Raw genomic sequence first — 27,446 nt, forward strand, 5'->3', positions numbered from 1 at the left:
CTTCTTGCAGACAAACGAGGATCGTGGAGAGAACTGGGCCCCTCACTACATGATATAGACGTCAGCCCAGAGAGTCGTCCCCCACAGTGCTCCTGGGTGTGGCTCCGGGCCGCCCTGCGCCTGTGCCTGGCACAGAGTGAGCATCCCTGAATACTTGTTGGCTGGATGGATCGACTCACAACCAAGCAAATACTGGAGGCACAACCCAGCAGGAAATGAGGCCAGAAAGTCTGAAGGGTTTTCGGTCTCTTGGTCAGATCTGCCTTTCTCCTTGAGGACGCCCTACGAAGAAAGCCCTGGAGGAGATAATAACAGTGTCTTTCACAATGGAAAGGTCAACCAACATGTGTTTATTGAGTGACTCTGTGGGCCAGCCCTTCATCGGCTTTGTCGGTGATTACGAGACAGGCAGACCCACGGGGTCCTCTTGGTAAGCAGGCGGGAATCAAAACACATGAGAAAAATTAGTGGGCAGCCTGGAGCAGCAGGTCATTGTGTAGAAATGTCCAGAGAGAGCTCAGAGGGCAGGGGTGCTGGGAGCACGAGTGAGGCTGGGCAGAGACTCTTGCAGGGCCGAAGGGGGATGGGTGGACGCAGCTCGCCTGGAGAAGACGAGGAGGTCAGGCATGGTGAGTGAGAGATCTCCAGGCCAGCGCAGCAGAGAGAGGTGTCAGTGTCCCCTCCGCTGGGCCCGCCGCTGAGTCCCGGGACAGGGTCTTCAGATCGCGTGGCTCTCGGTTCTCCTCCTCTCTCTCTGATCACTGCCCTTCCTGCTGAGCCTCTTTGAAATTTGACTAAGGTTGTGAGCACGTGTTTCAGCATTTCTGGATGCAATTTGTATGATAGCAAAGAATCAAAGGATATTTGCTATCGCTTTAAAGTATGTTTCTCTCCCTCTTCCTCTGAGCACCTGACCCCACAATCATTGCTGGCTTTGAAATAATAGACCCATCATAATTATGAGAATTAGTCTGGAGGCTTCTGCCTTATTTGCTCAACTGAGGTTATTGTGGCCATCTTTAGAGGTGGAAAGGGTGTCCAGGATCATCTCGACTGAGATGGCAAATTCACAGTGATGCCTGCAGGCTGGGTGGCAGCCAGGTAGTGAGGATGACGGAACGGCCGGGTGGGGAGGAAGCACCCACTGCCCAGCCCTACAACCACTGCTCCTTAGGACCGTGGACCCAGCCTTGTGAGAGAACAGTTTCTGGAAACCGGGACTACACGTGAAATGCTCTGAATTTGTAAATGTTAAAAACAAATTTGGCAAGTGAAAGCCCTGTGTGATGACCATTTGTGACCTCAGTCAGAGTGCTGCCCTGACAAGTTGCAGAAGTGGGAACAGAGGCCCGGGCCCGGGAGGGACGTGGGTGAGGTCACTGGGTACTGGACACTTGTGTCCCCTCTGCCTCCCTGGTCTGAGTCCCGAGGTGAGGTGTCCACAAGTGTCAGACTAGGACCTTTCCATCAGCGTGCTGCCCGCACTGCCTGCTTCTTTCCAGAGGCTTCTGCTTACCCTTGGCCGAGGATGGCTGGGAGCCTCTCTGTGGTTTTGAACCCATGATGCAAAGCCTGATTCAGTCAAAGTTCCAAGCACACGGTACTGGGTGCCACCATCATCTGGCAGCTGGCTCTGTCAGCAGCCCTTCCAGGTGGGGGACAGCGCCCGCGTGGCAGCCCCGGGCGGCAGGCAGGGCACGCCGGGCTCCTAGGGAGGGCAGCCTCAGTGTTCCTATAAGGTATTAAAGGGATAGAGTCAGTTAATGCAGAGCTCTCTCTGTGACTTAATTTATTATAATGTATGTGGCTAAAATGGAGATCACACTGCTGTTTTGGATCTCCGTTTTGATTCCCAAAATTGCAATCATGATAGGTGGATTGTAACCGTGCTTTAACATACAGATGAGGAAATGTATTCCTGGGCAATTTTCCCCTAAGGAGAAGTCAGGGGAGAAGGGGCAGGAGTTTTGAATAACCTTACAACATTTAGCTGTCTCTCTCAGTTCTGGGATAGAAATTAGCGTCGCAGGACTCTGTGAATGAGCCTGCCTTGAACAGCAGCCTGGAAGGGCTTCCAAAGGGAAGGGAGAGCGATTTTCCATATTAGAGGAAAAGTCACCACTATCTAATCAGGGAAAGTAGTGTCGCTTTGTCAAATTGTTGTTCTTTATTCAAAAAAATAAAAAGTGCCTACTATGTGCCAGGCACCTTGCTTGAGGCTGGGGATGCCATGGAAACCAGACAGACCAAAGATGTACTGGGAGGGGAGCAGGAGCAGTAAGTACTGGGGTGGTGGCTCCTAGGGGTGAGCTGGGGAGGGGCCAGAACGGAGGGAGGGGGCCGTGAGAGCGCCTGCAAGAGCCAGGGCTCCAGGCTGAGGGAGGAGCATCCAGTGAGCACCACACAGATGGAAAGGCAGAGTATTCTCCCTCATTCTGGTGGTGCGCGCAGAGCACCCGTTTGGCGGGGCACCCTCAAGAACATATGTCTGGACAGACTTTTTCCTCAGGCCCAGAAACTCAGCAGAAATACCAAGGCAGAACCAATGGCCCGATGTGCTGCCACTGGGCTTGGGCTCTGCTCTGCGCCAGCAGTGGGCCTGGGCCAGCACCGGCCCAGCCTCTCCTTGCACCTGAGATGCTGTTTGCCAGGAGCGGCCCACCTGTGCCCCCAGCCCAGCATCTGCAGCAGGGCTCCCGAGAGCTGCCGGCCTTGCTGTGGACCGGAAGCCAGCCTCTGCATGGATGTTGGGTCGGCCGGGCAGGCGCGGGTGGGAAGGGCCCTGCGCTGGGAGGAACTGTGGGCAGTCTTGAGCAGCAAGTGGGGCAGGTGAGGCTCATGCCACCAGCCAAGTTCTCCTCTGAAGGAATCAGATGCTGGCAGTGGGAGCCCTGCACCGTCTCAAGGAGAGCCTGGAGGAGCAGCCTGGAGTCTCAGGAGAAGCGCCTGGGGATTGGGGACTGAGGCTACACAGAGACCAGAGCCCCGCGTCTTCCTTTCATCTGGTGACAGCTGGCTGCAGTTGTCCTCACAGCGCGGGTCACCTGCACTCCCTGTTATGAGGGCAGGTCAACAGAGGCCAGTGAAAAACTTAGAAGGAAAAAATGGGCTCCTTCAATCATGCTAGCATGGAATGGCTGCCTAGCCTCCCCAACACATCATTCACTCATTCATTCATTCATTTATTCACACATTCAGTCAGTCAGTCAACAGGATTTACCAAGCACTCGCTCTGTGCCTGGAGGTTTTAGGGACATAAGAGTGGGAAAAATAGACCCCATCCCAGCTCTTAAGAGTAGACAGGCTAGTGGGAGAGACAGAAATTAAGCAGGTGTCACGCATGCACAAAGTACCAAACCCTGAGAGGTGTCATGAAGGATGGTGGGGGGTGACGAGGGCAGACCCACCTTAGTCTGGAAGTCAGAGAACGTCTCCCAGGGAAAGCAGCATTGGAGCTGAACCCTCCAGAATGGGTGGGATTAAGCAGGCAAGATGGAGGTAGTGGGGCTGAGGTTTGGGGTTTGTGTTTCAGGAAGAAGGACCAGTGAGTGTTGAGATGCCGAGGTCCATCAGGGAGAAAGTTCTCACCTTTCCCCCTCTGGAGGGCCAGGAGCGCTGGCTCTGGATTCTTGTGAAGTTCTGGGAATTCCCTGGACAGACCCAGAGCCCGAATCTCCATGGCCCACCTAAGCATCGCCAGGAAAGCTCCCAGCTCACATCACATCACAGTCCCAAGAAACTGCCCAGGACCCATGGGACTGCTCTAAAATTCTTCCTTAGGCGGCTGGCCCCGTGGCCAAGTGGTTAACTTCGCGTGCTCCACTGCGGCGGCCCAGTGTTTCATCGATTCGAATCCTGGGCGCGGACATGGCACCTCTCATCAAGCCATGCTGAGTAGGCATCCCACATGCCACAACTAGAAGGAGCCACAACTAAGAGTATACAACTATGTACGGGGGAGGGGGAGTGCTTTGGGGAGAAAAAGGAAAAAAGTAAAATAAAAAAATAAAATTCTTCCTCAGCATTGGGGTGCCCTCTCCCAGGACAAGGAATGGCCTGGCCGGAGGGTGTCTGGGGTGTAGGCTCCTTGCATGCAGGACTGAAGAGCCAGTGGCCTGCATGTCAGGATCGATGGGGGCTCTGCAGAGGTGCTTAGAGGTAAGGCTGCCCATCAACATTTGACACTGACCATCTCATGGATGGATGGACACAGGGTGGTAGGGCATGAGCTGCCAAAAACTTGTGCTTCTCTCTCTCCCTATCATCCTTGTTCTCCACCTTTCCCCCAGGGCTTCCTCCCTGCCCCCCACTTACTGATCTCAAAGAGATGTTTGAAGTCCCTCCCTCATGTCTAGGGAGTGCCTTGAGGACAGGTGCCAAATAAACTATAATTTGGGGATTAGAAAATGTGGAAGTGAGTGGGGCCTTGTTCATGGGTTTCCCGTCACAGGGGGCTAGTGTCACTTTGCGCATTGGAAATGATCTTCCCAGCTTGGCAATGGGAATCCTCCTTGGAGTGTGTCCGGGAGGGGCTGACCATGTGAAGGGATCCTGTGGTGATTGCCAGTGTATGAAGCATTACCTCCTGGCTTGTCCTGGTCATCTGTGTTGTGAGGACCTTGGACCCGGGTGGGGAGGGGAACGGTCAGTTGGGAATCCACCAGCTGCCCTTTCCTCACACGACATCGCTTGGTTTTCATAAGGGATTGCAGATAGGCACCACTGTTCTCACTTTACAGACAGCGTTTGGAGTCTGGGCTGGGTTAGGAAGCTTTTAGAGACACATAGCTGGAAGTGGCAGGGCTGGCTTAGAACCCAGAGCTGGCTGTCTCAGAGACAGTGACTTTCCCACTTCGCCATGATACCTATGCAGGATTTAAGGTGGACTGGGGCCTTGCAAACCCACTATTTCATGCAACAGATTCCTTTGTGAGGACTACCATGATCCAATTATTATCCAATTTAACAAACAAGGAAACTAAAGCTCATGAAGCTGTAGCAGTTTGCTCAGGACTACAGAATTGAGATTTGAACTCAGATCTTGGAGTCAAACAGCTCTCTGTGTTCTGAGGTGTTCTCATGCCCCAGCTGGTCCCTCAGGCCGGGCAGTCTCTGCCCATGCCTGGGGGCCTTGCAGACATTGGGATCCAGCTGCTGCCCCCTCCCCTGCCAACAGAGCTGCCTGTTCTTGCCCCTCTTTCCCAGGGCTCCGTGGAGGACACACTCATCTTGCTTAATTGGTTCCTTGTCCCTCGTCAAGATTTCTTTGGACTAGTCTGTGGAATTCTCAGAGCCTGGAAAGTTCCCTTTGAGAAATTTGCCAACACTTGATACTTTTATCTGTGATCAAAGGAAGAATGAGCAGACTTGACCTTCCTGTTCGAAGCTGCTACCCAGGAAGTTAGTCCTGCCCGGAGCCAGGGTCAGTTCATTTATTCACACATCATTCATTCATGCATGTGTCGGGTGAATAGTGGTCAGACGCCCGTGGGCCAGAAGTGGAGGAGGAGGAATCATATCCTTGTCCTGTGCAAAGTACAAGCTGGAAGGAAAGCGAGTGTCAGAGAAGAACAAAATCCAGACTCTGCACCTGGCCGGAGAAGCTGGTTGAGGGCCCACTCAGGATGTGCCCGGGAGCTATCTGAGGTTTGTAACACGGCCTGATTTGTGATTGAGAAAGGTCGCTCGTGGATGTCAGAGGAAAACAAAGCTGCCTGTTAAGAACTATTAGTCTCTTGCCAACCTCTACAAGGGGGAAAGCGGTGAAAACTTTACTGAAAGCGTCACAGTGTGTTGGCTAGGGTCCACCGCCCTTCCAGCAGCCTTGGGCACCAGCCTTGCAGGACAGTGACACCCCACGGGAGGCGGGAGGGCCAGTCTCCAGGGCATCGGCTCTGGCTTTGTTTATCCTGCAGATACCAAGACAATGGACAGTGGGATAGCCTCAGCTGTTTCCTTGGCTCCTCTGCTCTGTGGCCTGAGCCAGGGCCAAAGGTTTTGTCCTTTGGAGGTCCACCGGTCAGGCAGCAGATCTCTGGGAAGATCTATCTGCCATGATGGGCAAAGCTGGATAGATTTTTTTTTTTTTTTTGCTAATTTTTATATATCAACTAAAGTATTTATTACTGCAAGGTATTGAAAGGTTCAGCAATTATTCAAACAAATTTTAAATCTTGATCCAATGATAGTACTCATCTGATAAAGGTTCTCAAATTAAAAGGTCTGGGTAAGTCAGCGCAGCTCATAAATGGCAGTAACTTCAGAGCTGGCAATTGACACTTGTTTTCTGCCACTGTTTACTCTTCAATAAAAAATGCATATTTACCATAGCAACCTCCTGATCACGTGGGCCATGTCTTACACGCTACCCTCTAAAACAGAATAGCTTCTTAAAGAAACACACACATCCTAATATGCATGCTGTTCAGATGCAAAAATGTGATCTTCATAAGGAAGCCCCTTTTCCTGGGATTTAATGCTAATAAACACGTCATCTTTATAGAAATCATTTTGGTCCCATGTCTTAAATTTTAGGGCTTTCCTTCTGGAAATCAAATTAAAATTACTCTTGGAAGGGCTTTTGATTATCTTGAAAGTTTGCCGGTTATTTATTTTAGCGCAGTTCTAAAATACATATATGTTTATTTGCATTTACATACACACAAACACGTATTTTTTCCAAACAGCAGCCATTAGCATCGTTTGGAAGGGAGTTCGGTGTAGATTCTAACGACTTGCTGCTTCATCTGTGATTAAAGATTGTCGTCTCTGGGAGCTCACTTGCAGCCCGAATTGTTTCTCACTGTTAACTTGGGAGAATCGCCTGTGTCTTCAGAACCTTGGAGAAACCGCTCCGACTTGGACTCTCCAGGAAAGGAACGTGCCCCTCAGTCCAGACCTTTTGCGTGTGTGTCCTGGTCCACAGCTTGGCGCTGGAGCGGGAGCACTGTGGTCACAGGTCTCTGCCCTGCCTCCATGCCAGCCGCCTGGAACGTGCCCTTTTGGCAAGGTTCTTGTTCAAAGCTACTATGTTAGCAGCTACTGTGAATTGGAGCATATCCTGTACCAGGCGCCGTGCTAAATGAATTATCCCCACTCTCCGCATTTGCAGATAAGGAAACCGAACCTCAGAGAGCTTATGTAATTTGCCCAGAATTACACTTCTAAGAATTGGTGGAACTGGGTTTTGACCTGAAGGCTTTGGACTGCAAACCTTTCCACTGAGGTCATCAGACTTAAGCCGGGAAGATGAGTGGGCGAGCCAGAGCGGCCTTGGGCGAGGGAGGCAGTGGGCAGACCTCCTCCTCAGAATGTCCCCGGGGATCCCGCAGGGCCTGGGCCTCAGCCGAGGTGGAGCACCCTTCCCACTTTGCTTTCACCTGTGCCTGGCAGCCAGGTACCCCTGTGCCACAGGTCTCTGTGGATGCCACAGCCCTGGGGACGCACAGCATGGCTGTGGCAGAGCTGTGCTCAGGACCCCTCTGGGCACCTCAGCAGGCTCCAGGCGCAGGTGCATCGGAACCGGGCCTGCTGGATGTTTAAAATTCCTTTCAGCCACATGCAGACCAATCTGGGAAACAAGAGCATATTGTGACTCTGTTATGCTTAGGGGCTTTGGGGGAAAATCCGATTGTGAAGTGAGGCAGGGCTCTCCCTGGCAAAGTGGCATTGTGACCCAAACTCGGAGGAGGAGAATTGCCCGGACCCCACGCCTGGCCAGCCGATTGGACCGCAGCACGTCCATGAGCCATTCCATAATTATCCATCGTGGGTGCCTCCGTGCTGCCTCAATAGATTCTTTAAAATGGTGTGTGTGTTTCCCGCGCCACCTCGAGTCAACCCCGAACTGTACATACGTACAAGCGGGGAGAAGTAATTGCTTATCATGTATCTCTTTGTTCCAGACACTTTTATAAAAGAGTATGTATTATGTATGGTGTGACCTTCAAATGTCAGGAATGTGTTGTGCAATAAACTGTCAATATTTGTGGTTATAAGGTGCTAGATGACTTTTACAATAATTGGAACGGCTATATTAAAAGCTTGGATCACTCAGCTGGTTAAAGAGAAAGACACAGGCCAGCGTTCATCAGGGACTTGCCTTCTGCCAATGATTAAATGAAAGATATTGCAAGGTGCTTACGATGTCTTCTTTGTTTAAAAAAGAATATGGCAAAACATGTCTCCAGGGGAGGCGTTATCGCCGAGCCCTCCCTGTCCTTTCGGTGTGCGTGACTCCCGGGGGAAACCTCGGCCCCGCAAGTTACGGCGACTGACCAAGCACATTGCAAAAAAGATCGGTCCAGCTTGTTCTCAGTGTCATTTAGGTAAGAATTCCTTGAAACATACCCGGCCATCAAAGAGATCTCCTCTGGTCTTCTCCCCACCCGTAAATGAGGGGGCTGTAAATTATCTTAAGAGGATCTTAAAAGCTATAGTTTTTTTTTAGAGAAAATAAATTATGTAGAAATCTTTTGGGAATTTATGCTTTACTGAAAGTAGAGACTTCTGTAGTTTTTTCTTGTAAAGAAAGGAGGACTTAATTTAAATTATGAAAAAAGGAAGGCATAACAAATATTTTGCAATAATTACAATAGTAATTGGGGCATGGATTACTTTGAAAATATCTATTGTACTATAGTCTTCTGTGGATTAAAGACCCTATGCGTATGGCAGGCTGTTTCTTCTCGTGACAGTGAGACTTTCCTTTTTAGCCAGGAAGTGGGCAATGAGATAGTGGAAGGTGCCTCAGCAACACGCCCAACCTTCTGGAAAGCGCACTGTAGTCTTGCTGATGATGATTGTGTGTTTGTGGTTCCTTCCACCTGGGTGGAGAGACAGCTGGGAGACACCCGAGGCCACCTCCTCCAGGAAGCCTCGCTGGGCTCCCCTGACCTTCTGCCCACCCTGCTGGCCTCACACTCCAGCCCCTGATGGTGCCGAGCCCTCTGGTGCGTTTCTGGAATTTCGCTGGTGTCTGCGCAGTTCCTCCCAGGCTACTCGAAGCAGCTCCCCCTTGCAGTCAGGAGCTGATCTGAGCCTCTGACTTCCAGTCTGCCTGCCTCCTCTGAGTCTGTTATTTACTGGAAAAAGTATGTACAATTTAAAAAAAGTATGTGTCGTGCACTGGCTGTGGGCTGAGTGCCCACCACGTGCTGAGGATAGACGCCAACCAGCAGTAAATGGCTCCTGTTGGCGGAGCCTGTGTTCTGGCGGGGGAGAGGCAGCGAGCAGACAAACCCATGGGTCAGTTAGAGTCTGCAGATGGTGAGAGAGGTGGTGTGAAGGAAACCAGAGGGAGCGTGCTGGGAGCCAGCTAAGCGGGCTTGACAAGGGAGAACACAGAGGTGGGGCTGGAGGACAGTCTGGTCAGGATGAGGTCAGAGCAGCAGTGGGGGCCACGCAGCCGGGAGGTTGGAGACCATGAGAAGGAGTTGGGGTTATTCTAAAGAGCTATGGGACAAGTGGCCTGTGCCTTCGCTGCACTAACCAGGCTTTTCCCAGGAGATGGCAGTTCCCTGGGCCGTCCCTCTCCAGACTCACTCTCCTCCCTGGTTCTCCCCACCCAGGCCAGGTCAGAGGTGATTCTGCTCTGTGCTGGCTCACCCCAACGGTCTCCAGGATGGGTCCCAGCCCACCATCGCCAACCAGGCCAGAGGGAAGAGAGGAGCGTGCAGAGCCCAGAGAGGCCCATCGCCCCAGGTGCCTTGTCCCACATCGATTCTGTGATCCCAGATCTTGCCCGCTGCATCCACAGCCACAGTCCTCATGCTGGGGATGAAAACTGCCTGCCCACAGCCGGCCCTTAGGGCCTTGGGAGAGCTGGCAACCCAAGGATTACAGAGGATGTTGTCAACAGCAGCATCACACAGTGCCAAAGGGAAGAGAGCCCACGTGTGGCCCCGTCTCCAGCAGGGGCTTCCGCACCCTCCCCGACAATTAGGAAGCACTCTGGGTTTGGGAAAACCGGAAACACATTTGGCCCACCGCACTTCATTTCGAAGCCCTTGTGTATTTTAAGGGAAATTTAATCCGTGTGTTTCTGATTCATTTTCACTTAACTCATCAAAATGTTGCTTTGGAGAAGCTGCTTGAGATCCTGCTATCTTATATTTTTTTTCTCCAAATTTTAGCCGTTTAATAACCTATTTCCCCGATTCCAGAAATCCTGTCTTGCCAAAAGCAAATGGAGCTGTGCACAGCTTTGAGTTTGGGTCGAAGGTGAGAAAAGGCAGCGATAGAGAACGTTCCACCTTTCCACCTCTCTGACGGACCAGCCACGAGCCCTGGGCCTTGCTGGTGAGCCCAGCCCAGTCCCGAGGCCAGGAAGCCAGAGGGAAGCCGGCCGCTGTCCTCTCCCAAGTGGACGTCCTTTTCTAAGACAGCTCTCTATTTAAACAAATGCTTTCGCCAATCCATATTAATGCTTAACTGTTTAACATGACTATATATGGCCATCATAAACCAGAGGACTTTGAGGAAACCACAGAGACACCAAATTCATACTGACCCAAGGCCTGAGTTACATCTTCCAGGAGTTAAGTAGAATTGTTTGCAGCACTGTTGTAATTTGTATGCTTATCTTTAAATTAAAATCATTTTTAAAAATAAAAGGAACTCTTTACTTAACCAGGAATCTCCACCGCAGTAATCATTGATTTATTCGAGTCTGTTAATTTTAAAGTTTTCAAAGTAAGGGAAAGTGTTAAGCTTTTCAGAGGAACGATCCATTCCTTTGGACTTTCTCCAAGGTGTTAGTTATTTCTCCTCCCCTGAAAAGATCTTAAAGCACTGATGTATGTGGACCAAGACATTTTTTAAAGATGTGATGTTTTGGGGCCCTGCTCGCTCTTAGACCCCACAAATAGTTTTTGTCTTCCTTAATGAAGTGAGAGCTGTGCTTCTGAGGTGCTCTTTGCACAAGGCAGACTTTCAGAATTAATGGCACGACTCATCTAGGAAAGTGTATTCACTGTTATACTAGAAGTTCCAAAGAAATGGAAATCCATGGCGTTTAAGACATGAAGTAGTCAATGCTCAGGGCTACACACGGCTGCCTCGGTCATGTGAGGCTGCTGGGGTAACTCTCCATGCGCTGTGTGGATTTGCCGTCATCACCGTCATGATCTTCATCATCATCATCATCATCATCATCATCATCGTCAACATCATCATTATGATTCTTTTTTTAATGGAAATCATTCCAAAATGTACTTTTGGGCATATGAAGGGTAAGGCTGCCTGGCGTTAAGAAGAAGTGGGACCTGAGGATCCATGCACAGTTTAAAAAGAAACCTCTCTGTGCCTCCTCTTTTTTGTCTCACTCTGCCTCTGTTGGCCTCTCCCTGGCTCTCGTCCTCGCTCTCATTCTCTGAATTAAAAGGACGACCTGGAAGATAGATGAATTTAAACCCAGAAGTCCTCACCAATAGAAGGCTGACTCAGTTGGTTCCTGATCCCCGCCCACAATGACAGCTCTCCAAATCTCCGTGGCTTAACAGAACCAAGATTTTTTTCTCATTCATGCAAAGTCTGGCATGGGTGGGCTCCTGTCCATCGGTGACTCAGCGACCCAGGTGCCCTCCATTTTGTGATTCTGCCACCTCAACCCTCGTGTGGCAAGGTTGCCGTGGACAGGAAAGGGGTGGTAGCAGCGGCCTGCTGTCTCTGCGCCTGGTCTCAACATAGGGCAAAGGAAGCTGGGAAAAGCAGGGGCACCTGGAATATTTAGAAGCACTTACCATCCGTTTCATTGTCGTTTCCTCCTATCTCTCGAAGACCCAGCCCCAGTTCCTTGGTTTGAGATGAGGATAGGGTTGGCGAATGAAAGGCCACAAAGAGGCGGTGGGTAAGACAGCCTGCACTGGGCCTGGGGGAGGGCCCAGGAAGTCCAGACCCCTGGACGGATGGAACCAGGATGGGAGGTGAAGGGAAGCCAGGCATCAGGAACCCCGAGGGAGGAGATTCCTCCTGCTGACTCCTGAGTCAGCCTTCTTGGCAAAACAGCCTATTTTAAATATGTACCAAGGAAGCTCAGTGTTTAAAGCTGACTTGGGGGAAAATCGACCCTTAAAATACGAAATGATTTCATAAACCAAGTTTTTAAATTCCAAACATATATATATGTAGGTAAAGTGCGTAATGAGGCACCTTGAATCAAAATCAGATCGTATCTGTGTACTGCAGGAGAGCCAACCTCGGGACGGCCTCAGACAGCTGCTGATCGCATCTTACGTGCGTCCAGGCTTTAACTGTGGAACAATTGTTTTACCTTTCTAAGCATCTGGTTCTTTGTCCAACTGATGAGGAAGATTCTAACATGATCCTTGGCCTTTTTTAATCCCCCTGGCTCCTCCTTCAGCCACCACTGAGGGACCTCCCTCCCCCTCCCTCTGGCAGGGAAGGTCACGCCCCTTCATGTCATCTTGATCTGGGTTCGCCTTGCTGTACACCCAGAGGATTGGAACAAGCAAATGGAAATGTAGGAGGCACGGTTTCTGACTTTGAGATGACAGAATTAGGAAGGTCAGGCGTCTGAGGTCTGCTCACCTCCAAATAACAGCTTCTGGAAACAGAACTGGAATCATAATTGGGTCCATTTCTTCTTTCTTAGCTTGTAGGATCAGGAGTAAGCTCGCAGAGCGTTTGATACCTATTATAATTCACTGGTTCTAGGCTGAAACTCTAGAAGGGCGGCCTGTGTCCCTCTCAAATATTATTCCCTGCATCCATACAAGACATCCATTTCTGAAGAATAGATCCCATATTATTTAGTGGGGTCAGGAAAAGAATCAGGGATCCCAGGAGTCATTTCTCAGCCGTTTCCCCATCATATGAGGCCAGAGCACTCCCAGGCTGAGGCAAGGAGATGGCTTCTCAGCCTGCAGCCAGATGCCCTGACTGCCAGGACACCCCGGTCTCTAAGCGTTGGTAGGGCTGCCCCCCTTTCCTGGATGTGCAAGGAGAAGCAGATGACAGGTCTTAGGCTGGCCTCTGTCCATACAGGAACCTCCTTCTACCCATCACACTTACAGAAAGTGTCTGATCTGAGGGAAGAAATATTGCAGGTCGTAGGAAAAGGACATTTAAAATAAAGCTCAAACCACTCCACAAACAGTCTGACAAAGGACCACAAAAGTAATTTTTCTAATGCTCCTTCCTTTCTGCTGCCTGTTTCCTGGGGGGCTGAGGAAGAGCTGGTCTGTCTGTAAGCAGGACCACTGATGGTTTTGCCTGCTGGCCGTGTGGGATGCAGGCAAAGCCTCAGGCCTCCATCCTGGGGAGTGCTGCAGGAGGGCAGCGGCCAGCTTTCACAGTCTGGTGGGGTGGAAGCCAAGGGTAGCTGGTCTCTCCCTCTGAGCGAGCCTCTGGAGTTCTTGGTGGGTCTGGGCCAAATGGAGGGCGCTGTGCTGGCCGCTGCTCCCCGCCCAGGCGCAGTGCAACTCACACGCACGCCCGGGAGTGCGGGCCAGGCGGCTGGAGCTCCCTCAGCCTTCCCTGTGCTTGGCTTGCAGCCTCTTGGACATTTCCTGGGACCACCCACAATTCCCCTTCATCGTTGCTCAGAGTTTGTTTTTCTAGTTGGATTAGTCTAAGAGTAAACGCCATAGGCCTCTGGCCCTCCAGAAAAAAAATCCATTTTTGTGTAAAGTGAAAATTAGACTCTTAAATCTGCAAAGAAAGCTGTTTATCTTACAAATTTATTCTTTTTATTGGGCCACACATATCCAAGATAGAAAGATAAAAGGAAAACAGATCCAGGCCATCACTTGGAGCGACATGCAGCGAGACGAAGCTCACCCCAGCTCCCGTAAAGCCTTCCACAGTGGCGAGGAGCGCCGCCTCGTCCGTGTGTCTGTCCACAGCGCGCCCTGGGCAAGGACTCATGGAGAGAGAGCGGGGTGCATCCTCACTCTCTCTGTTCACTTCTGTTGGACAGCCCACTGCTGCTGACCACAGTGGGTCCTTGAAGGAAGAGCAGGGGAAAGCACGCTGGTGCAGGTCAGGGAGCTGGTGGCCCTGCGACAATGTGACGTCAGAGTCCACGCCCGCCCACCTCTGTCCTGAAGCCAACCTCCAGGGCACTGAGTGCTGCGATGATTGGCATTGACAGCTTTGGCCTCCTCCCTTGAACAGGCTGTCTTAACTACGTTGTGGGGAACTCTCAGGCAGCGTTATAATCAGGCTCATTATTGTTTTCGGCTGACCTCATGACCCCACAAAATGAAAGCTGATTAATGGCGGGAGGACACAGGCAACATGCTGAGGTTGGGGCTGGTGGGGGCGAGAAGGTGGTTAGGAGACGGCATTCCAGCTGTTTAACCTAGGATGCAGTTGACTTGGAACTGGCACCTGGCCATTGTTCTCCTGGGCTGTGGGCAAACTGGCTCTTTAAGACAGAAGTGGCCGCAGCCCCTGGTGGACTCACCTGCAGTGTGGAGTGCCTTGCTGTGGCTGCATGTGGGGCACTTGTCTGCTGTGACGTTGCAACACGCTCTTGTGCCTGTTTGCCCTTATCAGTAGCCATCTTTGGTCACGTTCCCACATTCGTATGGGCAACCACAAACTTAGGTCTACGCAGGGTGAGCTCCAGATGTGGGTGAACTCAGTCCTCCCAGAAAGTCAGTCTCTCAAAATTATGAGGAAAAAAAATGCTGGGCAATTAGACCCTTTGAACAGCTCTTCCAAGGAGGGTTGGAAGAGTTGGGAGAATAAGATGAAAAGTGAGCCTTTGAAGAGCTTTTCCAGGGTGACGATATCGTCCTGCATAGTCCAAAGGCAGAGAGGATGCTCCAAGCCAAAGGGTTGCCACGGCTGCTCAAAGCAAACATCCACATAAGAACTGAGTGCGCATGCGCTCATCTTGCTCATGGCCTGTAAGGCTGTCGCTTTTGGCTGTTAGAGAACACTAGGAACGGATGTTGCAAAATGAAAGCAATTTGCGTTTTCCATTGCTTAGAAGGTCCAAACCTTGTTTATTCCGCTCTCTGCAGAACTCACAGGTCTGCTCATTATCCCAGAAGTTTCCCCTTGTTCTCCTACTGGATCTACCGTGAGGCCCAGAGGGCAGGCTGGAGGCCATGGCGAGAACCCACCAGCCTTAGGACCTTCCGTTCTGTGCCAGGCGGTCAGCCTGCAGCTGTGCGGGGAGGCCTGCAAGGCAGGGAGAAATCGAGTCCAGAGAAGAAGCCTCGCGTGCCTCCCCTGCCCGGAGACGCAGATTCCCAGCTCCTGCCCTGCTCCCCTGATGTCGTCTCTTTGTCAGTGTGATGTCAGGCCTCAGGTGTTGCAATAACGTATCCTCCAACCACTAGATATTTTCACAGTTTTATTTACTATTATGTCCCATCATTTCTGCGCAGAAGGCAGCCGTATGTAAATTTTATTCTATTTTCTAATGGTTTGGGTTACATAACAAATAACAGCAGGAGGGAAAATTTGTATTGATACTTTACAGAGGAAGTTCTCAAGCCACCGCACGAAGATTTAACTGCGGTGCTCTAAGTTTATGGGAGTTCTGCAGCTGAGTTTCTGCACATGACTTTGAATATGTCACTGTATGTTTATCATGGGCTAATTGTGGAACTGCATTTCCATACTTTTTCTTCTCCCTTTCATGAGATTACACCAGCTAGTGATGGATACAAGACTCTACAAGGAAGAAATGATCAGTTTTGGATAATTTTCTTTCCTGTCCCGAAATAGCTGTGTGTCTGCATGTCTTAGGGACTCAGCCGAGACACGTTTTTTTTGTTTGTTGCTTGATATAATGCAAATGTGATTTCGATCCTATAGCAAACTCTCTGGCTAGTCCATATTATAAATTAATCACATTCAACAAACACTAACATTTTTAAACTTTCGAAAAAAAATATTTAATAGGAGCTAAGCAAAAGAAGAAATCAAACCAGCTGCTGACACAGCTGTTTCTTTTCTTGTGTAATTCAGTTCAATATAAAGGTACCATATGCTGCTTAAAATGATGATAGGAAAGATGAAATAATTTAAGAGAATAACAAGAAAATACATGAATTGTCAGCATTCTGTCAGATTTAAAGAATGAAATAGACAGGTGTAGTATTGACATGTTTAACTTTGTGTGGTGTTAGCAGTTTTGGTGCGAACAACTTCTGACATGTGCTGAAGTGATGTGAGAACGTTTCTCCTCCGCTGCAGACATCGGCGAGGAGGCTGGGAGATCCACCGGCGTCCAGCAGCCCGCGCTGCTCCGAGACAGGAGCCTGGGCTCGGCCATGAAGGACTGCCCGTACTGTGGGAAAACCTTCCGGACATCCCACCACCTCAAGGTCCACCTGAGGATACACACAGGTGAGAGATGTGGGACGCAGCTCAGAGCAGGAGGCCGGGACTGCCCCGCGCCCGTCTCCGGTCCACACTGACTTAGTCACTGGTGCTGTGTTCTCCCTGGGCCTGTCTATACACCACTGTATGGGTCCGAACTGACCCTAATGTCCTGCTTCCTCACTTCGCAATCACGTTCCCAGATGAGACCCGGGAGTGTCGAAGGAGCTCTCCCGTGGTCCAGGTCTGGGATGGGGGTGCTCTGTGTGAGGCGCCAGGAGACTTTGCTGCCGGCTTCCTTCCGAGGCACTGAGACAGCAGCTCCCACACTCTGAATGACCCGCATCTCTCAGGTGCAGGTGACAGGAACCCCGCTCAGGCTCTCCCAAGTGTAAAAGGGAAAGCGCAGCTCCCCTGAAGTCTGGGTGGGCTGGCTTCGGGGTATGGTTACATACCCATATCTGGGACGGGACAGGTGGAGACAGCCCCTCACACCGCACTGAATGGAGGATGGGTGGCTCTCCACTGGTCTCCTCAAAAGGAAAATTGAGGTGCTCTTAACCAAACAAGGGGAAACGGCTGCCGGACCACTCCATCATTTCTCCTGCTTTGGCGTCATCCTAAACCCTCGTAAGAGGACTTCTCTTCGTCTCTCTGCCTTGTCCCTCGGTCATGGTTCTTTTTAGGTTTTCTGCTAGTTGTTTGCACGTTGCCGATACAAAAAGAAAATCTATCTGAGATATGGACACCTCCATTTTCTTTGATTTTTCTCCTGACACTTTATCTATGGGAGTATGAGCTGCTTCAGAGGATAGACAAATATGCCATCTATTTTCAAAAATAATTGTGGTCTATTTCCCAAGGAATCAATAAAGCTCAGGGTTGTGCAGGATATTTAGTGCATGCGGACCTCGTGTGCAGTGTGCAGTTAAAGACGGGGAGCCCCTCACCTGGAACCTCACCTGGTGCCCGCAAATCTCCCTGACACGGAGAGGAGCCCTGAGGACAGGTGGCAGTGGGCCTCCAGCTATCTTCATAGCCTGGGGCGCAGCTGTGTGGGGCCACTGCCCTCCCCATCCTGGGTCACTTCTTTCCTGGAGTCCTCCCAGGCTAAAGAGGGATCTCCTAAGATTAGGCCCCCGCTTCCATCCCCTCCCAGGTCCTGGCGGGGCTCTGATCCCATGGTGCACTTTCTTCAGCCTCCCGTCTCTCTGCGCCCACCGCCTTCTTCCTGCTCCCCGATGCAGACTGCTTGTTCCTGCAGCAGGAGCTTCGTCCCACCACCTCTCCCCCCGGGACGTGCTTCCTGCAGGTGGCCACTGGGGGCTTAGCTTCAGTGTGGCCTCTTCAGGGAGACCACGCTGACTATCGTGTCCACGTTATCCCTCACACTCGCTCCTGCTTTATTTTCTTCATAAACTTAACGCTTTCTGAAATGATCTTGTTAGTTCCGTTGTTCATCTCCTTATGTATCGTTTGTCTCCCACCAAGTAGAACCTGAGAGGGCAATATTGTCCATCCTTTTAACTGCTAGAACTTCCAGAACCCCAGGGCTTAAAGAGCACTTTACACCTAGGGGAGGCACAATAAATGTATTTGAAGGGTGGACTGACAGAATGAATGCGAGACTAAGTGCGTGGCCCTCCTCCTGTAAGCCGTGCCCTGTGCCAGGCGGCACAGAGGGGCCCAGTGCAGTGGGGAGGGTGGCCCCTTCCCCCAGGGGAAGTGTGGTCCTTCTGGAAAGGCAACCTGAACACATAGACCCTTCAGAAGCCACGGCATGGCAGCCAGGCTGCAAATGCTAGCTGCCTGGTTGCAGATGGAAGAGCCCCCTCCCCAGGAGCTCGGTAAGGGTACCTGAGTTCCTGCCTCAGGATCTTCACACATCTCTGCCAGACAGGTGGCTTGGCTTGCTTTCTCATCCTCAGAGACTGGCGCCAGCCTCCCCTTCTCGGTGAGGTCTCTCAGTGATCAGGCTGAGGCAGCTCAGACATCGGGCTTTCTCAGATCGTGCCAACGCCCAACCTCTACACACTGGAGCCAGGTCCCCTTGGGTTGTGGTGGTGGTTAGGGGGGGACCACAGACTGCCAGGTCATGGGAGGCAGTCCACCAGGGCACGCGGCATTGGGTTGTCCACAGGTGTGTGGTGATCTGGCCAGGGGTGTCCTAAGATACCGCCCTCTTCTTTAATGTAGACACAGGCCCCTGGCCAGGTTTGCCAGGTGGGCGGGTCGGCCCTGCCAGGGAGTGTGGGTCAGGAAAGAAAGAGCAATGCTTCCCAACCAGGAGCTCTGCCGACCCTGTGGGCCCCGACCCCCACCGGCTGGCCTGTGGGTAAGAGTGGGCACTCCACGGAATGTTTCTGGGTAAATTAGGACCACAGCTGGCAGAAGTCCTGCTGAACCCGGGTGGAAGCAAATGGGTACTGCTTTTGGAAGTTTTAGGAAGATAATTTTTCCCAAACTTCTGCTTCACAAACTTCTGACGTTTGTGACCAATAGTCTTTGGAGACACAGAAAAGCAAGCCAGGGCCGTGGACAGAGGCATTCTGGAAACTTCCCGGAATAAGGGAGAAAATGAAAGAAGCCATGGAAACATCACACCACCAGCCCCCTCGGAAACAGCATTTGCAGTGTTTAAAAGGCGGAATGATAACCAGATAAAGATCAATTTCCTTTTTATCAAAGAACAAAGAAGTTGGAAAATGCTTACACTTGTGCGTTTAAATAGAACAGAAAGTGTTACATGTTATAAATCACCAAAGTAAACATCCATTATGACAATGCAAAAGTGTAGATTACATGAGTAATTAAAAATCAAAATCAAGTGATTTGCTAATAAACGAGTTCACATGGGGCTCCAGGGGTGGGGAGCACCTCTCCGTGTGTCTGTATTTCTAAGTGACATGGCCAGAGGACGGCAGTCTGTGAAACAGAATATGTTTTCCAAGATGCCGTCTTTTGAAGTTTTTCTCTAATGGACTCATAGGAGCACATTTAAAAATCCAATGTTTAGTAAATATATTTTAATTAGCCAGGATCTGAGGTTTTACATTCTCCATATTTTTCTGTCCTACTCCATCTTTTTGAGAAATCTTGATCATATAACGTCAACCGATAAAAACCACTTTCCTTTTTTAACTCCACTACATTAACTCAATTACCACTCTTCTTCGCCGAACACCTGTCTGTTAGAGCGGCGCTGAGCAGATGCACCGGGCAGGGTGCTCTGAACACCTGGGCGCTGGGGGAGCCTGCAGGTAGCGGGAACTCCTCTGCTCCCCCCTCAGCTCAAGCCAGATCTGTGTGGGACTGCAGGGGGCACCTGGAGGACCCCGGGAGTCCCCAGTGACCCTCAGATCCTAGAGGCCGCCCCACCCTGGCTCCTGCAGGGCAGACGTTGATGGCTGCCCACCCAGGGGAGGCCGAACTTCTCTCCCGTTTGAAACATTACCTTGGGCTGGTCAGGACCCCATCGCCGGACATGTGCCATTTGTCTTCTAGAGACACTGCTGGTGATCCAAATGCAGAGCCAGTCAGTGCGGACTCAGAGAGCAGCTGGTAGTAGGGCTCTCCAGAGAAACAGTATGTATATCTATACAAACTGTCTCAATTACGGAGGCTAAGAAGTACCAAGATTTGCATTCGGCACGCTGGAGACCCAAGAGAGCCGAGGGTGTAAGTCTCAGTCTGAATCCAAGTCCGAAGCCAGGAGAGGACACAGGTCCCAGCTTGACAGTCAGGTGGGGAGAGCGAATTCTCCCTTACTCGGCCTTTCGTACTCTTCAGACCCCCGACGGATTAGATGAGGCCCACCTACCTGGGGAGGACTATCTGCTTTAGTCTACCAATTCAAATGTTAATCTCATCCAGAAACACCTTCACAGACACACCCAGAACAACATTGAACCAATTGTCTGGGCATCTCGCGGCCTAGTCAAATTGATACTTAAAATTAACCATCACACTGGGGCCAGCCGGGTGGTGTAGTGGTTAAGTTCATGCACTCTACTTCTGCAGCCCAGGGTTCACAGGTTTGGATCCTGGGCACAGACCCACACACGGCTTATCAAGCCATGCTGTGGCAGGCATCCCACATATAAAAAAACAGAGGAAGATGGGCACAGATGTTAGCACAGGGCCAATCTTCCTCACCTTCACCCCCAAAAAATTAACCATCACAGAGATGCGTCAGCAAACATTTAGTCCTAGCATGCAATGGGAGGCAGGGATGTCCCCTAGGTTACCCCTGACCAAGGCGAGCCAATCGTTTAATTACCGGCTGCCCCCAAATGCGCTCCATCCTTTTCCTCACTGCCCCTCTGCCAGCCCTGCCTTGGGGATAGTCTCCAGGGTCCAGGGTGTCTGTTCTGTGCACAGGAGGTAGGCAGGTGCTGCTCAATTCCTGAAAGGCTGGAGGGATGTGTGTTCCCCACCTAAGCCCCAGATGGGTGTAACACCCATGCCTTGGCTGCGGGACCCCGGGCTGCTTCCCTTGGGCGGCTCTCCTGTGTGTTGGCTTTCTTGGGAGGTGCCCATTGTTTCAGGAATGACCATCGTAGAGAAATGTAATAAGCAACCTCACTTGTGAAAACTTGGAGGCATGAAAGTTCAGGGACTAATTAAAAATAAATCTCATTAGTTTTTTCCCTCTCAAATTGTGCAAGTGGTTTATTAATCTGGTTTTGACGTGCTGCGTGCACTGGTCCTCCGGCCCTGAGTGGGGGAGCTCCTTTCGGGAATGGATTTGCGGAAGGAAGCCAGCGGTGGTTTTCCAGGGATCTCAGGGTGGGCTGAGGGGCACGCCCAGCCCTGCCCCCCACCCCGGGTGTGTGCCTCCGTGAGGCGGCCCCTGGGCGCTGGCTGAGTGGGACGACAGGGGTGCCCTCCTCGGCTCTCACCTGCATTCTTGTCACCAGACACCAGGCTTCTTTGTCCTGACAGGAGCAAAGAGGATCGTGGAAGTGGGAGGACTTCTCTCCTGGAGCACCCCCAAAGGGCTGTGTGCCCAGCGGAGGGTGGGGGCTGGGAGTTATCTTGCCTCAGGACTGAGGCAGTGTCTACACAGCACGACTGCAGAAAAACTGAGCCACCAGGGAGGATGTAACTACAACACTAATAGCAAGGGTAGCCAGCACTTTCTATAGACTCACAGGTGTGGGCACTGTGTAAGCGCTGCCCTCGAACTCACTCCTTAATCCTCACGCCTCCTCGCTGACCAGGTCCCAGCCCGCCCCCTTGCAGGAGAGGGCTGAGCCTCAGAGATGTGAAGTTACCCACTCGGAGTTGCCCAGCATTGACTACGGGGTCGCAATGCAGATCTGCCTAATTTGGAATCCCATTCTCTTAACCGCTGCGCTGTATTGATATTTTAACTTTTCTGGGTGAAGTTTTGGCTTGTTTTAGGAATTAATGCAACATTTCTTTGACAGTGTGTGTCCACACCCTCACCAGCAGGAGGAGAGGAGGTGACTTGGACCCACAAGGTGTGCTGACGCAGCCTCCCGGCAATTTGAAAGGGAAGTCCTGTGCCCTCTGGCTCCTCCTTTACCCCTTACTCAGACTGGCCTGAGGCCAGGCTTCCTTGATCCTGCCTGCCTCAGTTTCCCCACCAGCACAGTGAGGTCAGGGAGGTGGTGAGGCAGGGAAATGGCCACCGTGGCATGTGGAGGCCCTGAGCCCCGCTTGGAAGATGGCGTGGAGCGGATTCCTCGCCGGCGGGCATCAGGAGATGAGAAACCCTCACACCCGGTTTGCTAACTGCGTTTCATCTTCAAAGAGTTTCCGAGTGAGCACGGACTGGTGTGTGGATGGGGGTGGACGTGGAGGTTTAGCCGGCCCGACCCAGGTGCCTGACGCCCGATACACAGGGGAGCGTTTCCTCTGCAGGTGAGGTAGCCAGGCTACTTAACATTTCTAAAAGCACGTCGAAAAGTGTTCACAATGGGTTGGTTCAAATGGGTGCTTTTCCGGTTCCCTTTTCTAAAGTGAGAGCGTGTGTTGTTGTCCTTAGTGGGGGACAGCCACCTGAGTAACGATGGAGAAAAAAAGATCCACTTGCCCGAAAGGAGATGATTCTTTTTTCTCCCTTTTGTTTTGAGTTAAAATTCCATCCTTTTTCTATTTCTAAGGTGAACTGAAAGCCCATTTTATTCCTCCATCGTCCCCCATCCTTGCTCTTCCTGCCTTAATGACATCCCAAACTTTTGTTGAAAATAATTGATTGAATTTAAATTTCCTTAAAAGTTTGAGAGGTAATGTTACAGTATAAATTTCCTACCAAACACTAAGTAGGGAAATATCCATTAGTGAAATTAACTACAGTTTCTAGGTAGCTAACAGTGTGCCGTATACAGTAGGGCATGGCTAATGAACACTGCAGAGGGTGATATTTCATTATACAAATTAATGCTCACATTTTAATGGGAAAGTCACATAATGAATCTCGGCTTCAGTGACAGCAATTAGAGACACAGATTGTCCCCTTCTGGACAAGGCGCTGTTTAGCAATAAGCGGCTGTGTGAAAAGTCTTCAGGTTTACAACATATATATGCTTTGGGGGAATTAGTGTACAATTTATATTAATGTACTGAAGCTTCGCTGCAAAGGCACCGCCATATTTATCTCTCCTGGTATTAACTAAGTAAAGACATGTAGAAAGACTAAATAAATATCAAACAGAGGATGCAAATACGGGAAAATATTCAGTTACTCAACATAAAAGTAAGAACCCTTTTGGAGATTTAGCACACACATACAAAAAGGTTAGAAGCATGAAGCACTTCTTAAAAGCTTGGTAAAGGGGTTTCCGAAGAGAGTAATATGAATCCGCCTGCTATTTTTGGAGAGGTGCTTGGGTACTTGCTCTGAAATGCTCCAGAGTCACTCACCAGGACAGCGAGGGTCCCTTTGGCATAGCAAGCACCGAGTGGAGGCTCAGAAGGAAGAAGGACATGACCGTGTCAAAGTAGGCACATGAACTAATTAAACCACTGGGGTACATTTCTAAACATTTGTGATACAACGTTGGAGAAGTTAATGCTATTCCAAAGTTGAATCTATATGTTATGCCATATGTCAGTGGGTAGCTGGTTTAATGTAAGATGGTTCCAATAATTTCGTTAGTCTGTTGGAATGATGAACTGATGATTTTTATTTTATTACACCTTTTCTAGCAGAACTTTCTTTCCTAGAAATACGTTGTTTGGGCCCACATCTTATTCCTTTAAAATACTGTGAGAAGTTTCCCCACAGAAGGCCACCCTTGTCCTTACCTGCTTCCTTCAGTGGGTGACTGGCTCACTACTGGGCGTCCTTTCCCAGACATACGTTTCAAACTGGCTGCCAGTCCAGACCCCGTCTGCAGATAGATACTGTGGCCCTCTCGATGTTTGGAAAAGTTCTGAAGTAACCAGGATATTGCACATAGAAATCAGGGTGTGAGTATTTTCTTAGAAAGTCAGAGGTCCTCGTGTCCACTGCTGGCTGGCTGTAAGCAGTGGCTGTCCTCTAGGAGAGGCGTTTGGCCCCCGTCCCGCTGTTGAGCACACTCTTGTGCTCTGCCTGGCTCTGAAGGCATCTGGTGTGTGGCTCCTACAACAGACTGACACAAAGGCAGTGGATCCCAAACGTCATGGAGGGGACCGGAGGGCTCATGACCCCCAGGAAAGCATGGTGCAGTCTGAGTGATCCCCCCAGTAGATTTGGATTAATTTATGGCCTGAGTGGCCAATCATTCAACTAGACACAGCTGCTGGCAGGGTCTGGGGCTGCCTGTGCCACGAGGCTGCACGGAGAGCAGCTTTCCAAGTCTCGGGCAGAGGCTGGCCTGGGTGGGAAAGGGCCGGGCGGACCAACGACTTGCTCCTTGGCCCAAGCTGGGGCTTTGTTAGAGTGAGCCTGGCGTGCTCTGGTTGAAGTGTGTGGCCAGATGCGGTGCCCCTGACCACGAAGCAGCTCTCGGCACGGGTGGACTCGCCATTTGTTTGTTGGCCAACCCGAAGAGCAGAGCTTGGTGGGCCTCAGAGCGTGCTGACGCTGCTGACGGTGCCCCCACCCAATCTGGCGCTGGTGTTGTGAGGGGTTTGCCTGTCCACACTAGGATGTGCCCTGGAGCGGCGTGCTGGAAGATCCCTGGGATGGTTGCAGTGGAAATTGAGGCCTTGGGCTGCCCAGGCATTCTGCAGGGTGCTCCCCCGATGGCTCCACCCCTGGGTTTGCCTGGCCAGAAGCGCACCCGTGGGGGCTGGCTGTGGTCTCAGAGCATGGCCGGTGCCCTCTCACAGAGATGAGCGCAGGGAAGGTGAGGGAGGGCTCCAGGCGGAGGGCAAGAGTGGTTGCTCAACTCGTTCAGGGATTATAAAGAAAAACTGGGGGTTTTGTTTATTTTTTAAAGCCCAAATCCAAAGGGGTGGGTTTAGCCCATGGAACTTCTCTCCAGAGCCTTTATGGGGGGGAGGGGTCGAGGGGAGAGGGAGCAGCCGGCTTCCCGGAACTTGGCAGGAGGTGGAGCCACAGAGAGAGACACGTGGACAGTGCGGGGTTCTTTGTGGGGGGCGGTGTGCACGGAGGGCAGAGAAGGGGCCGAGGAGGCCTTCCAGAGCCATGTGCGTTGTGTGCAGGCGAGGAACCCCTGAAAACTCACCTGGTGGCCCCTAATTCCCCAGGGCTGGACCCTCAAATGCTAAGAACCAACTGTTGCTTCTCAGCTGTGGCCTTTTTCCCTTGGAACAGTGGAGGCCAAGGCCTGTTTTGAACTTTAAAGAGCAGTGGGTTGAGTGAAGACATCCTTTCCTGCACTATTTGTGTGTTTGTGTGTGGTGTGCACGTGTGAGTGTGTGCATGGCGTGCATGTGTGAATGTATGTGTGTGTGGTGTGTGGTGTGTGGTATGTATGTGTGAGTGTGGTGTGTGTGTGCATGTGTGATGGGTGTGTGTGTGAACCTCGCTTGCTTTACTAGCCTTCTCATATGTCTCCTCTGAAAGCCTCAGAGCAGGGGCCGTGTCTCTCCGGTACTTCTTTCAGCTCCCCTCCTTCCTGGAGGGAAGGGCTGCTCATTTGTCCGTTGGATCTTTCAGTCAAGAAGTGTTTGTGAATGAGTGTGCGTGTGTCTGGGTGTGTGAGTGCACACTCTGTGTGTACCTGTGTCTCTGGCCCTATTTGGGAGGCACGGTTTAGCTCTTGACACAAGTTTTAGAGTTGACACGAGGCCTTAGGGAACACGTGCTCCAACTTCCCACGTTCTAGGCTGAGGAAGCGAAGGTCCCAAGATGGGAATCCTGTGCCCGGCGGAGTGCAAAATAGCGCGGGGTCTCTGGTCCCCAGTGCAGACTCTGCGAACACCTGCTGGGGTCTGCAGGTCCAGACTACCTGCCCTGCTCAGCAGTCCCACAGCACCTGCCGACAAGGGGCCTTCCTAGGGAGGGCCTACGTGTGGCTCTCCACCCAGGCTGCACAGAAGGCCACGTGGGGGCCTTTGAAAGACCCCAAAGCCCTGTCTTCACCCTGGGCCAAGTAACTCAGAATTTCTGGAGGTAGAGGTGGGGCCAGGTATCAGCATTTTAAAAAACTCCCCAAGCGGTTCCACTTTGGCTTTTCAAAGTGTAATCTTTACGCTGTGTCAGAATCACCAGGGACACTTGTTAAAAATGCCCATTTCTGGCCCATACCCCAGACCAAGGGAATCAGAAGCATTATGTCGTTAGGTCCCAGAACTGGCGTCTTAAATTCCCCTGGTGATTCTAACGCACAACACAGTTTGAGAACCACTGCTCCGGTGTGCATTTCAAATATGTGGCCCTTGGAAATATACACGCACACCATGGGTGCGTTCCTGCCGCCCCCACTGAGAAAGGCAGCTGACTACCCTACCCGGGCCTGCAGGCGGAAGTCCACATTCTCCCTCTGCAGCTCTGCTAATGAGTGCCCAGGCCTCCTCTGCAAACCCTTTGCCAGATGCACTTAATCATTTCCAGGTGCGTTTCTGAAATGCAACCTGAGTCTCACTCAGTACCTGCCGGCCTCACCTCTGCCACCCTCACTGCAGGGCCCTCCCCCCAGGTTCCCGCTGACCCCGGGCCAGGACCCTGCGTTCCTGGTCAGGCTCTCTTGTCACAAGCCCCATGACCACCCCCTCAGCTTCAGGGCTGCCTCTGCTCCAGCTGACCTCCAGACTTCCAGGTCAGCCCAGAAGTGCCGGTCCACGGTGCCTGTCCCCCTGAGGGTTCCCTGGCCTCCAGCGAGATGTCCAAGTAGCCGTGGCTGAAGTGAATCCGAGCCTCACACAGGGATTGACTCCAAGAAGTGGGAAAATGGTACCTGAAGCCATTTGTACCTTTACTTCAAGGGGGATAGTGTCTTCCTTGCGAGAATCATGCCTTTGGCCTAGCCAGAGACAGGTGTGACCTTTCCATTTAGAGAAGTGGATTCCCAGCGGGATCCCCTTCCCAGACCATGAGGCCACCTCTGACGTGGCCAGGGGGTCCTTCAGCTGCTTGTAGCAGTGGACGAGGAGCACACAGCCACCATTTTGAAGGGATGGGCATAGTTTCTCGAAGGTTCTGGCACTCCATCTGGAGATGACGTGGAGTCCCCCGCTCAGAACAGGGGCTGGTGGCTCTCCGTTTACAAAGTCCCAGAGTCTTCCTTCCCCACATCAAATGTGTTACCCGCAAGCGCCCTATGCCTGGAGCAGGAAAGTCGTGGCGTAAGCTGAGACGACACAGCACGGCGTCTGCAGAGGATGCCATTCACCAATGCTTTGCTGTTGCCCTTATCTCAGTCTGCTTTATGATAGAGCAGAGGAAGGGCTGGGGCGTGCCAGGCTTCCCCAGAGAAGGAACCATGGATATGGACAGGGTGCTGCTGTAAACAAGCTCACAGGGCTGTCACAGTCCCATTCCTTCCACAGAGCCTTTCGATTCCAAAGCCTAGAAAAGACCCTGGATTGCTAACAAATTCTTGGAATATGTTTAAATCCGCATTTGTTTACCCTCCTCTCTTGCTCTGTCCCACCACGTGGACAGGTCCAAGTTGAGTGTTACGGTATCTTTTCCGTGGTGGGAAGAACAATACAAGTTGGTGTTGAATTTAAATAAATATTTAATTCATGAAAATGATCTTATATGTTTTAAAACACTCTTT

The 27,446-nt window shown here is 51.3% G+C and overlaps 1 protein-coding gene across 8 annotated transcripts in view; it reads left to right on the plus strand.

Moving 5' to 3' along the window:
• The window catches only part of ZNF536 (zinc finger protein 536), a 420,556-nt gene that overhangs the window by 245,484 nt on the left and 147,626 nt on the right, over positions 1-27,446 (plus strand). For all 8 annotated transcript variants that reach the window (XR_011498461.1, XR_011498464.1, XR_011498460.1 and 5 more), the window contains one exon: positions 16,177-16,329. Coding sequence is in view for 3 of the 8 variants with exons in the window: in XM_044759704.2 (XP_044615639.2) it covers positions 16,177-16,329 (153 nt within the window). In the remaining 5 variants the exon portion in view is untranslated. The remainder of the gene's footprint in view (positions 1-16,176; positions 16,330-27,446) is intronic.

Source organism: Equus asinus, chromosome 26 (genome assembly GCF_041296235.1).
Source record: "Equus asinus isolate D_3611 breed Donkey chromosome 26, EquAss-T2T_v2, whole genome shotgun sequence".
Classification (NCBI taxonomy): domain Eukaryota; kingdom Metazoa; phylum Chordata; class Mammalia; order Perissodactyla; family Equidae; genus Equus; species Equus asinus.